This window comes from Microchirus variegatus (assembly GCF_963457635.1).
Source record: "Microchirus variegatus genome assembly, chromosome: 6".
In the NCBI taxonomy this organism is placed as follows: domain Eukaryota; kingdom Metazoa; phylum Chordata; class Actinopteri; order Pleuronectiformes; family Soleidae; genus Microchirus; species Microchirus variegatus.
Genome location: NC_139807.1, coordinates 8272076 through 8285978, shown reverse-complemented (window position 1 = coordinate 8285978; position 13903 = coordinate 8272076). Strand labels below are relative to the sequence as shown.

The following is a 13903-nucleotide window of genomic DNA, read 5'->3' as shown; positions in this document are numbered from 1 at the left end:
ACATTTCAAATGAACTACTTTTTACTTCTACTTGAGTAATATTTCATCAAAAGTATTGGTACTTTTACTTGGGTACAATATTTTAGTACTTTTTCCACCTCTGACAATTATATATAAAAGATGAAAAAATAACCACACAATACTTTTTTTAATTATAAAGACGGCTACGTTTTTATTCTCTTTAAATCAATATAATTATCCCAGGCTCTATCTGTTTCTCATTCTGCTTTAGGGCATGATGTACTGAACGGTTGAACAGTCGAACAAAAATGATGAGGATACACGTCGCTGCATTAAATGCATTAAACGTTTGTGTTATTCCTGAGACTTTACGGCAGCTCATCATTTCCTGTTCCACACCTGCAGCTCCATGACGAGACTTTATGACGATATTCAAAGACAACTATGCACTCTGTTGTTTTTAATTGGGGGGGGGGGGTCACACAGTGTGAAATGTTTTAATATGAATGCAGCATCTGTCTGTCAATTAGATCTCATTAGGAGTTCTCTCTTCCACTCCAGTTAGCTGTCGCATACACAAGCTTTTGAATTTCGACCGATTCATTATTTCTCTCCCCGTATTATTTCTTTTAACTATTCTGTCAAAGTGATTCAGAACGTCTTTTGGGATGCAGTAATGTAATGTGAAGACACAGAAGATTGAGGTTGACAGCTCTTATCTGGACATCAGTGGATAGTAGACAACAATAGGTCCTATATTTAAACCTGTTTTTATCACGGTCAGGAAATCCTGTAGTGCTCAGCCAGTATTTTCTTGTCACAAGCCTTTCCTGATATTAAGTGTTTCCATTTTTCCATTCTATTCTATTGCATTCCCATAATTTCTCTTTTTAAAATTAAATACAACATTTTTTTATTTATATAAATCCTGTTTTTATTTCCTGTAAGCATTTATTTGTGCATGTGCTTTAGTTGACGTATACATTTTTTCAAACATGCTTAAAGTAGTACTACTTTTTTGATGAATGAACAAAACAGCTATTTTATTTCAGTGCTTTAGACCATGTGGTCGCACTAACCACTGCAAAGTGGACATACAGTATAAAGATAAAGAGCTGCAACTGTGTGTGGAGAAAGATCTATTAGTCATGCTGTAAGTTGAAGCTGAATCATTTCCCCTTCCACGCATTGGAGGAGAACCTTTTAATTATCAGTTCATCCATGAGAGAAGACCCACTTCTTTGTTTTTCCACATTGCACCTGTTTTAACAACTCTGAATATTTATGTTTTGTTGAATTCTGATTTTCTACACTTGTCTGTGTGCATGTGCGATCATGTTTGTGTGCATAATGTGTGCTCTCTAAATTATTACGCATGTTCACCTGCTCAGTGACCACAGATTGAAATGATTTAGATCCACAGGGATCTGGTATAAATCACATTTCCACGCATTGAAATATGAATGTATTGTGCACATTGTCCTTTATAGAAATACATTTAATATTCTATTCTATTCTGCACTGAAATAATTCAGAATTGGGGGTTTGGCCAGTAGATGTCGCCTAAAACGCGTATTGGATCAACACAAGTTCAGTGTGAAGAACATAACGACTTCACCTCTGACTTTTACATTTAACTTCTAATCCAATAATAATGATATCATCATCACCATGACGTACCCAAGTGAGATGAATTAAAACGTTTTGTTTGTTAGTTTTTTTTCCATTTAATTGTGATGATAATAGTTTTACATCTGTCTAGTCTGGAGCTGATGCTTTTTAAAGATTACACATTATTGTTATTCGTATTAGTGTCACATTACTTTTCTGCTGGTGTTTAGTCAGATGACGCAATGGCACGAGCAGAAGTGAATTACGCAGCACTTCCATGAGGTGTCCCTGTCCTCTAAAGTTCCTATCATGGGTCCAGTTTGAATCCAAAAGAAGACAAAACAAAACAAAAAAAAACTTTGTTGTCTGTTTCATGTTTATGTTGGGGGTTGGGTTCTCTCCCCACCACTGTCTCCATCCACTCACTCCTCCGTGTCCTATGTGGACACACATCCTCCCTTTCCAGTATGAGTTTCGGAAGTTGTGCGCTCCTCCCTGGTTTGAGTTTGGCTCAAAAAAGACACTCAACCATGAAAATATCATAAGTTCTAATGGGGAAGTCTCGCTTACACAGGCTGGGCTTCTCTTGTTTAAGCCTGACGAGTCGTTTTTGGAGGTGCCCGCTTTCAAAAAGGACCTTGATCTTTGCGGCCGTATGCGTAGTCTATTTAGTTTTTATGGTTTCGTATGTTGGATATTCACAGCAGCACCGGGACAGACGGACCGACACGCACAAGTACCGACACACCCGTGGACTGGAGACCAGTAATGGTGCCTTCTCGTACTCTGCGGACTTACAGACCAACTCCGTGGTTCCAACTCGGTCCAACGTGGTTTACATCACGCTCAGGTTTAAACGCATGAAACCTGCAAATATTCGGGGAACAATCAGACCAAAACTCAGGAGGAAAGTGAGGAGGAATAGAACAGCAACTTCAGCTTTTACGCAGGACAGATTTAGCCCTTTGGAGCGGGACGCGGTGGGGCAACATAAGCGCAACGAGAAAGAAACCAGGGATGTTGATTATAAATCTTCACACATAATTCCTAAATCTCCTAACGATGAAGTGGCAGAGTCTGAGATCAGCTCTATCCGGATCTACAGCCAACGGGCACCGCAGTGGCTCAGCGCACAGGACGTGAAAGCCATGCGCTTTCTCGCGGATGCCAAAGTTTGGCGCATCCGAGAAGTTTTCCGCGAAAACTCTCCATCACTTCTGATGTTTGAGGGCGAGACTCGGGAGCAGCCGCCGGGCAACGGAAGCCACGCGGCGCGGCGGGACAGTGTGTGCACGGGGCGGTGTGGAGTCATCAACAGCCCCGTGGACAACAGCGAGGTCTTTGCGTTCCACCTGAACAGAGTGCTGGGTCTGAACGGGACTTTGCCAGCTGTGAGCAGAGCATTCACATTTTTACACGGTAGGTCAGTCAGCTGTATCGGGGATGGTGGAGATCATCTGATTGCTTGACTCACAAGTTGGACTAAAAACTTTTTAAAGCCAGATGGACTCAAATCATGAAAGAGGAAACCGACTAGATTTCATTGCAGCGAATTAGTACTATAATAATAATCATCAGTGAATATTGATAAGTGTCTGTGATGTGCAAGGCAAGAGTGGGTGTGAGAGAAATAGACAGAGAGCAGCTGAAGGAGGTTCTCTGAGGACACTTAATGACATCCTCCAGCATCATTGGTTTTTCTCTCACTTAGTTTCTGTGCTCAGAATCTAAAGTGCAAGTAAAATCATGAGCACCACAACTAATACAATCAGTGTCATGTAGATATCGATCAGAAACAGGTATGATGAGCTTTCTGCACCACAGCAGAGGCTTTATAGTTAGTTATCTGTACACCTATGATGTAGTAACACTTAACAACAACATTCATAATTACAAACAAAAATCATTAACATCATTACTAATGCACCCAGTGTCAAGTAGATGGAGTATAACTCACCAACATCGGTTTTAATGACTTTTAATTACTCCGTATCAACAAAGGAAAATGGGTAACATAATTAGAAATCACTTTAATTTGTAACACCTAAATTAATTAAGTTCATTTGTTATCTTACCTTGCTCACTTCTGTTTGAGTGAACTTTGGGTGTTGGAAATTGAAGTGATTCTTTTCAAAGTGGGTTTCACTTTCCTTTGTCAGTGTACAAACACCTTGGAGGTCATCCATTTTTGACCATAATGTGCAACATCTTTGCCCCAAGGACAAAAGAAAAAGCAATTATAACATATGCATCAGCATTGAACACACTTCGTCGTCGCAATCGCTGAGTCACAGGAGACGAGGTGAATAGAATGAGAATCCACATAAATAAGATGCAGATGTGGTCACATTGTTTGGGAAATTGGGCAGTGATATCCAACAACAATGGAACTTCATCTGCATGCAAGACAGCGGTTGAGAAGAGTTCCTCTTATCAGTGACTTGTGGGAGATTACTTTAAGGTCACATTGGATAGAATCCATGCTCAAATGCCCCCAAATCAAATTTCAGAAACTCAACTTCCTCTGCAGTTTCCTGAAAAAGTGTGAGTCCTCTGTCACGAGCTCCTCCAGCAGGTACAAATGAAGGAGTATGCTGCATAAACATCAGATGACAAGCTCTATGTTGGACATGATTGTATTCTTTAAAGTAATGGGAAAATAATAATAATACTGTCTGAGACAACAAAATGTTTGATTTGTTATTAGTCGTTAGATTATTTAAAACGACACACAGCAAAATGAAAGTATAAAATATTCATGAATCCGATGCCATCGCTGAGTGTTTGAAGAGTGAGTTTTTGTGGCATGGATTTCAGGGAATTGGTCACTATTTTTCTGCTCAGTGACCTGAGCTGTCCTGTGCAGCCTCCAGGCATGTACTGTATGTGTTGGAAAAACAATAATACCAGTGGGAGAAATGGTGTGTAAGCTTTCCCTGGATAAAAATAGTAAAGAAAAAAGAAAAAAAAAACGTCCACCAGACGATACAGTTGTTGAAACCTGACATGTCATCTGTTCATCCTCCCTCCTTAGATGGCCAGCCCTGTCCAGTGGTGTCATGGGATGCTTCTCTGTACCCAGAGGGCCTTGCTGCAGGCTGGACCAGTGTGAGGTTAACATGGGGGGCATACCAGAGATCCTTGAAACAAAGGTGCTGGCATAAAAACATCAGCCCAAAGCCAGACTCTGGCTGCTCCACCATCCATCACCATGAGTGGAGCAAGCTCGCCATCTTTGACTTCTTGTTACAGGTAACATACAGTAAGGTTGCATGCACTGTCACACATTTCAACGTACAGTAGTTCAACTTAGAAACAGACTTTTACCTGCTGCTGCTGAACTTGACAAAACTTTTTGTTCCAAAACAGAAGGTTAAGTTGTTAAGTTCATGTTAATTTGCTGCAAAAACAAGTCACAATAATGAGTATATTTAAGTGAAGCTGACTTCTTGCTTTGAGTAATGTTATTTAATTATTTTCATCATCTACAACTAATTATTACTTTTTTTAGTTGCCTTAACATCACACTTAATCAACATGGAACTAATTTGTTCAATAATACAACCTTGATTTGAATGAGAACATTTCAAGAATTTGTTTTTGCCAGCACAGCACAGGTACCACACAGTTAAAGGTGCCATATGTAAGAATGTGGCCAAAAACGGTTACTACATTCACATTCAAAATACCGAGGTCTTTTAGGTTTTATTTTCTGACGTAACTGGCAACCCGTGGTTGCTCGGCAGCTGAGACTCGACTGACTGCAATGATTGGTAGACGGCAGTAGGTGGCGCCACATGCCAAAACATGATTTCAAAACATAAACATGATTTGCAGTCTGTAAAATTTTTTTTTTTATGCAAATATTTTGGTTGTACTGTTGTTGTTGGTGAGTTCAGTTTGTTATATGAACATTATTCGAACATTATTATTATTAGTCTCTGTGACATATTAGGAGGATTTTATGGCCAGTTGCTTTAGATTTAGTACATAATGCACCTTTAAATTAATCTCGACTACCTAAATAACTGTAGGTTTAACATTTGAAAATGCCTGTTTAATGTCCAACATTGTTATGAAATTTGTTGAGGCAGGAAATACTTACACAAAACATAATGGAGTGTGTAGTTTGTTTTTAATTTGTACAGCCTTGATTGACTTCCAAAAAAAAATGCTTCATGGATGATTTTTGCTTTCTTGTCTGAATTAGCAAACGGCACCAGCTGTTAAATACTCACAGGGTATTGTACTTTTTGCCCTGTTTCCGATGTGGGACGTCTTTCTCTTGATCACATTTTGGCAAAACGGGACACATCTGCTGGGGCCCTTTTGCACGGCACACATTCTGACACATTATAGGAAGTGCACATGTATTGTACTGATAACAATAACAATGGCTCTTTGCATTTCAAAGGTCCTAGTGAGACATGATTGTGACAGCGAGCCGCGTGCAAGCGATGCAACGCCACAATCCCCGACACTGAAGCGGCGAAATGGAATTCAGCCCTCTGTTCGTGTTATCGTTTACACCTGCGTCTTTCACGCTGAGCATGTAAATGTGTGAAAAGGGGCCTTTTCTATAAATAGTTCAGTTCAGTTATGAAGAAGCAAAGGTTGCAAATATATTTTTTATTCATTAAACCTCATTTATTTAATCAGTAAATGTTTCAAACGGTGACATCTCAGGGAATCCACCGTCAGGTCTTTCATTCTAACTTTAAAAGCATTTAGTGAGATTAACTCACTCACTTTCAAGTCCCTTCTGTAGCTCATTCCATGTTGCAGGTGCAGAATATCCAAAAGCCCCTTTTCCAGTTTCCGTGCGGACATTTGCAGCAGAAAGCAAAATAGAATACTGAGAATGTAGACGGTATAATGTAGAAAGGCAAAAAATAAATTCCCATTATGCAATTCAAAGACAGAACAATATTTACTTGTACTTGATTTCCCTCCAAGCATTGATTTTCTCTTGTCTCTGTTATTGCTGCGCTCAATTATTGGTTATTGAGAATTCTTTTAGATGCTGGCTGAAGTCAGATTTAAAAGCGTTCTATTTTTAGTAGCTGAGGAAAAAAAAAATGTTTGAAGTTCATGAAAGTAGATAAGGGATTGGAGGAGTTAAAACTTTGTGTTTGATGATATTAGGACTTGCAAAAGGATATAAAGTAGGGCGTGGTTTGATTGATGGTTTTCCTGTGGGTATTTCTGTAAATCACACTGTGTGTTTTGGTGAATTAAAAACCTAATCCTTACTTCAAATGTCCCACCTGAGTCCTGAGACATCGGACCTTTCAGATGTTGCATTTGTGGTGTCCTCCATGTGTGGTAACACCTCTAATTTAAATACAGTCATGCGGTTTAGCAATTTGATAAGGGGTTACAGTATGAGAGCAGCATTTTTGCTCAGGAAGTCTCCTGTAAAATGTCATTTATGACTGTAATATTGAGTTTATAGCTTCAGGGAAATAAAAAAAAGGAAGGAAACAAAAGAAAACCCTTTAGTTGCCAGGATCTTCAAACACCTCAAATAGAGTGTGTGTGTATGAGAGAGAAAATACAATTCTGAAAATCCATAGATGCCTCTTTTAACTTTGATGTTATTCTTAAATCATCAAATACAGGAAAAAATCTCAGGGGGAAATACGAACTGTCTGTTTCAGATTCACAGCCGTTTGGATCAGAGCTGCTGTGGCTTCAAGCCTCGGCAGGAGGATCTGTGTGTGGTACTGGGCCACCATGCTGACTGTGTCAACCAGGAACACATTCACCTGGCAAACATCATCCACCGGGGTCACGATCCCAGACGCCTGGTCTTGACGAACAACAAGGGCTTCTTCGACCGCAATGAAGACAACTTGGACTTCAGGCTGCTGGAGGGGATCACAGAGTAAGTTTAGGCACAGTTTCAATCAAACCTGATTCACGAGTGTTTTGTGTGGTCAAGAACATCACTGAACCAATTATGGAATTGTCCACAGTGGTGAAGGCTGGTTTTGTTTGTTATAATTGGCTGTCAGTCCAATTTGAGGGGTTTTATGTCAGTATAGAATTCTATTGTGTCCAGATTATTTAAAGCTCTGCAAAGCTGAAATGGTTCCAGGTCATTTAAAAAGGGTTCAGATTTAAAGCTTCACATACAGTACAAAGCTGTCATTACGGACAACGCGTATGAATTTTTCATTTCTCACAATGCTTTATGTTTATGTTCATATTTATTTCAGACAAATTGCAGTTACACTTCCAAACAGAAAACAAGACAGACGAACATAAAAATAATAAAATAAAATAAAACAAAATAAAGAAATATATATAAAGAAAAAAAATATAATAAAAAAAAAATATATATATAAAAAGCAACGAAAAAACATAAATCTGTCAGTAACTGTGCCTGAAAAGGAGCAGGATGAAGTTTACACTTATTTCATTCTTGCCCCTTTTTGAAAAAAAAAAGCATTCACGTCAAGACAGATGGAAGCAACAACAACATTGTGCTAGTAAGGCGAGACAGCTGTAAACTGGTCGGACTGGTGCGACTGAAAAGTATCAGAAGTGAATTCCACTGCTCAAAACCCCCCCAGTCGCAATCTGTATCTTGTCTTCATCAACCCCACTTCTCCCTCAGTCTGATTGCATTGCTTGACAGAGCATGTTTTTCGGACGAAAGAGGCAGCATACAAATAATGTTACACCGATTCTGTCCCCAAAGACCATCAAGAGGCAGAATAATAACATAAAGTTAATAAAATTATTAACTGCATCTTTAAGTACACAAATGGCTCATATGAAAACTAATGTTATTCAAGCAATTATACAATTATACCTCGATAAGCTCTCCTGAATGTTACACACTAGACCTTGACGTTTGTGTTCCAACACTTTTTAGGAAAATGAATCTTGTCCAACTCGAACATGCAGTTTTAAATTAATTTGCAGTTCAAGCCTGCACCGTGACAATTTTGTTGTTTTTCTCTAAATTCCCCCCTGTTGGTGTGTGCGGACATGCAATTTGAGAGTACACTGTGGAAACACCGCTTTCATTTCATCCTTCGTTTGATCAATAAATCAGTGAGTTGTGTCATAGGGGAGACGGGCGTGGTTTGGCAAGACCGCCTGTGTCTCCTCTGCACACACAGATTCCTGTGATCCTCATCGAAACGGCACCTTCTTCTTCTTCTCGGCTTATTCAAGTCACACAGAACAACGACTGCCTAAATCAAGTCTAAATGTAGCTGCTGTCAAATGACAGTATCACAGGATTTTGTTGGTCGCTGTTGCGTTGGGTTTGTTGAAGATTTGAAGGGAAGTCTTATCTCCTGACCATAGTGTTGTATGTGCAGCACATACAACACTATGAAAAAGCTAAGCTGCTTAAAAGCAGTAACTCAGTGGCTCTTCTCTATTTGTCCTCAAAGTCCACACGATCACATCACACCTTCATTTTAAAGTACTGAAAACAGTATCTCCGTGAAAAAACAGCGTTTATTTCTGTTCTGTTCATTTTAGACATGTCCCTGTTGAAATGTCACTTGCTCACGTTGATATTTCAGAAGACGAAGCGCTTCCAAAATCTCACTGCTGCAGCTTCATGATATATTCATCTCATTCTGTCATTTTAATATCTGCATGACATGCATGAGTGAGCCTATCTCGACTCAAAGCCTTCAACGCGCTTGTAACCCGTTAACACACTCAAAACGCTGCTGGAGCATGTGGTTGCACGACAGGAGCATGAAGTGGCAGGTTGTGATCCGTTCTGTGACGGTGTTGTGTGTCTCTCTGATGACCTGGGTGTGGTCACTGTCCTGGGGTGAGGCGAAGGCTGCTCCTGAGACGAGCTTTAATCACACGCTTGAGGCCCGTTCTGTTTTGAGCAGCGCAATTTCCATAAGGGACTGGTCATGAATGTCATGAGGAATCGCAGGAAGGATACACCTGAAATAAAGTTGCTGGGAATGCATGCAAAACCATCTTCAATCATCTCAGGAAGTATAGTTTGGTGTGTCTCGTGAGACCTGTTGAGATCCTCTCTCTCGCTCTCTCTCTCTGCCTCAGCCTTACGTTTATAATAGCTGCAATTACCAGCCCGTCACAAAGAATGAATGCATATTAGACGGGCGATAAAGATCCACTTTGCAACATTTTGGAGGCTTTATTGGAATATATTGAACATGCTATATTTGTATGAGTGTATAATCACTTATAATATCACAATAAAAAAGTCTTTGGTTTAGTAAAGAGGTTTTCTTTACTAAAACCTCTGTAATTTCACTCTGCTTCATTTCAGCAGCATCAGACTTTGCACAGCTCATGTCCACATGTTGTTGTATGACCTCCATGTGTTTTTAAGCTCCTACTGCATATTTTAAAGGTGATATTTGCTTTAAAATGCAATATTTTTTTGGGCGAGAGAAAAAAATCATTCAGTTATGCTGTGTTCCATGTACATTTACTCTGACACAGTGGCATCTACAGTGAAACTTAAACCTCTGGTGAAATCTCACAAGTGTTATCTTCATTTTGATACCAAGATAATCCACGTAGATTTTGTAACTGCAGAGGTTTACTCTATTTAGTTTGGGCATGTCATTTTAGAGCAGGGACTCCAAAAAGAGGGTCAGGGAAGAAGCGGTTAAGGAGATTGCCATGCACAGCCATGTTTCTATAAGTTCTACAAGTTCTAGAGTTCAAGATCAGACAGACACAATTTCTAGTAATGTAAGGGTGTTAAATGTCACCAAGTCTTACGCACTGGACTCTCAATATCCAAGGGTTTTTGAAACAACCAAGATAAAGTTGCAACAGAGGCTTCATGTACAACAGTTGTGACAGGTTATATCTTCACCTAGAGCCAAATAGATTACTTCTGCTCCCTGCAGGTGTAGGAGCACCTCTTGTTTTGAGATGAGTGTGAAACTAATTTTGTTTCCCCCCTCACTTCTTTATCTGTTTAGGCTTCCAGAGCAGGCAGTATCAGTGTTAAGGAGCAGGAGGCTGAGGGAGAAACTCATCCAGTCTCTGTTCCTGGACCAGACGTATTGGGAGAGCCAAGGTGGGCGGCAGGGCATCGATAAGCTGATCGATGTTATCGAGAGGCGGGCAACGGTCCTTCTCACATACATCAATGCCCACGGCATCAAAGTTGTTCCAATGAATGTTTAATGAGGTCCATACCGAGTTTTATTCCTGTGCCGTTTCTTTATCCTGTCTGCATAACAATCAGCTAATGACTAAATTGCTTAACATGAGCTGAGTTTGAGTTTAAATGGCCATAATCTTAGAGTTATTTAAAGTGAAACACTGTGGAATTTAAAATGATTATGAGATTACATACCTTTGACATTCACATAAGGAACGGGTCTTAATTTCTTTCTTCCATTCATACAAATACACTGTACACATTATTCAAAGAAGTTTCTGCAGAAAAAAAAAAAGCATTGTCCTCCTCCTTAAGCCTTCCAGCAAGTTTAAAATGCATTATGTATAAGGCGAAATCTCTGCATACTATAAGTTATTGTCTTCGTAGACAGCCGTAGATCCACAGGGATTTACCTGGCATCACAGTAGAGTTTAATTTGAATGAGTAATTGTAAAGTGCTCGTTTTTGAACAGAAACCCCAAGACACCAAGAAAACGATTGTTAATTACGGGTCCATGCATGAATTTCTAGTTCATCCTCACATTGCATATTTAGTGTTGGCCAATTTCCCACTTGTGCTAAACTAAAATGTGCTGTATGAGTATATAAGTTGTACAATTCAGCACAAACGCAGCATCACAGTGAAATATTGCATTGATGGTTTCCTTTATCAAATGTTTCTTTTTGGACCTGAATCTCAATGTCATGCACTGCACCGTTATAAAACCATGGTAAGGCACATTTCACATGATGATGATAATAATACACTGCACCATTTTGAAAGCATGGTTAAAAGAAATACATAATTCATGTTTTGTAGTTTCTTCTCTTATTATTGAAGCTGTCAATAAAATCACTCTGTCGCCTTCCTTTTAACATAGATGTGTGATTTCAACTTTATTGTGTTTGTATGAAAAGAAACACATTCTTTCTTATCTGGCCTCGTCTGAGATTCTGTTGTGGAAATCTAATATTTTATCTCATCTTGTCGAAAACTCTAGTAGCGTGTCTATTTTTGAATATTGTGCTCAAAACATGATCAGGAATAGTCTGTGGCTTTGAAATCCGAGCTTGAGCGTGGTGCCTGCTTTTCATGCTGCTGTAAACAGTGCGCTTTAGGCTCCCAGAGTTAACATGGCTTTGAGTTTTTCTCCCCCCCCCCCCCACACGTCGGCATTCACACGGCTGTTGTTTTAACCCCTCTGCACCCGCGTTATTGTGCCGGTGGGGTTCATGCCTGTGTGTGTTTGTGTTAGAAAAACCCCATCGAGTTCCCAGAGTGCTCAGCAGCGGAACTCACTTGTCTTTACGCATTGCTTGTGTGTGCACGCATTATTCGCACATGATGACATAACACGCACGACAGACAAAAGACAACTTTGATCACTTTATGTAACAAAGTATGAAGAGACACGGATCAGCTGTCATCTGTCTGATCTACGTTTTAGTCTTAACATTATTTTTTCGTCCTTTTATTTCCTCCTGATTTCTCTTCAATCACTCTGGTGTTCCCTCATCTTACCTTTGAGAGCATTTCCCCAATTCAGAGACTGGCAGGTTGGTGTGCTTTTTTTTGTATTGTGTTGCGAAGCACATCATCACTATGTGTAAAAAGTGCTATTTAAATAAAGAAAATAATAATATTCTACCACACTGAAAATGAAATAAGGAAAGGTAAAAACATAAAAACACTGCCGAGATAACAAAAATAATGAATATCTATTATTACAAACATTAATTCATTTTCCCTGTGGCCTCCAAATAATCGTTTCAGACCAAACTTTGCTACACAAAGAAACTGTTGTTCATCCTTAAATGACTCTCAGCTGAGGACTGTTACACTATGAATTATTTGAAAAACATGCTTCAAGAGTCACATCATAGCTGCTTTTTCTTTCACTTTTCAGTTTCTGTGCCATTAACAAAGCTACTGTAAGCATGTTTTACATTTCACTGAGCTGGATATGACAAATAAGGTTTGTGTTTGGGAAAGAACCTTGGGTATGTTTGCATTGAAGAAATTCAGAATGTGAAAAATTCACTGTGTTTTGTATCAAATATACACTACGTTTGCATGGCTGTTTCTTTTTTTGCTGTATGACAGGCCTGACATGTTTTCTCCGTGTGGCCACAATGAGCCTTTCTCCTCTCCCTCTCTTTATGTCACTCTCTATTCACCTTGTGTTGTTACTCTGGGTTCAGTTTTATGTTTTGTCCGGCGTCTTGTTTTCAAAGAGGATGTGAAAAGGAGAAGACTTTGTCTACGAGGGCAGTTTCTGTGAATACATTTCGGGGTGGGACAGATCATTTCAGCTCTTCCCATCTGGCTGTTTCCGAGGCCAAACGGCATCCAAACAGAGGAGCTCTTTATTTTCCAAACCTCAGTTTTAACCCTGGTAATCACCGTGATGTCACTTTTCCCTTTTCGTGCTGCATAATTTTCCACTTGCCCACACTGAATCATATGCCCAGAAACAGAGTTATTTGTTATGGCACTGTGTCTGTTTACTTGTGAACTGGTTTTTCCCTCAATCAGCTGTTCCAAATTTGAACTCCAACATCACATAACAGACAGTAGGCAGCACATGCCATGCATACAACTGCAATTTTATAATTTAAGCAACATTTTTCTTGTTTTTGGGAGGAGGAAGACTAGAAAAGTAAGATTTTAATGGCTTCAAACACTGTGTGACAACGAATGTCTTGTATTTTGAAACAAAACAGACTGTAGAGGATTTCCTATCTCATCACTGATGTCACCTATCAATAAAGCTGGAGCTGGACACATGGCAGATCACATGACGACATGTCACAAACTGAATTGACTAGAGACCTGCCAAAAGTTTGGTTTGATCATTTCTACTCACCACTAACACTTTTTTGAACCTGTCATCGACACACAATTCATCCAAATAGGTTAGGCCAGGAGGGATCCAACTGTTAGATGTGTAGCTGTTTGAGAAAGGAAGGAAGCATTTGGAGGAACCTTTGAAATTAACCGAATGATCACGTCTTTGTGACATACAGTCTGTGTCACTTCCTGTTTGTGTAGCTATAAAGAAATAGATTGACAATAGAACTAATAAGAAGAAATATCACTTGCTTCAAGCTTCTCTTGTCCTCAGGCCGTGTTTGCTTTTAGGTTTCACCTTGAGCCGCTTCATCGTTTCTTTCAGGCTTCAAAGGAGTTTATAT

At 39.5% G+C, this 13903-nt stretch overlaps 1 protein-coding gene across 1 annotated transcript; it reads left to right on the top strand.

Annotated features, from left to right (window-relative positions):
* Window positions 1-2123: 2123 nt before the first annotated feature.
* Window positions 2124-11563, top strand: gask1b (golgi associated kinase 1B; the record flags this gene model as incomplete). The annotated part of the gene is made up of 4 exons (XM_083890664.1): window positions 2124-2991; window positions 4607-4824; window positions 7233-7459; window positions 10524-11563. 4 exons carry the CDS (start codon window positions 2124-2126, stop codon window positions 10729-10731), a joined length of 1521 nt encoding a protein of 506 aa, XP_083746790.1. The 3' UTR covers window positions 10732-11563.
* Window positions 11564-13903: the final 2340 nt, after the last annotated feature.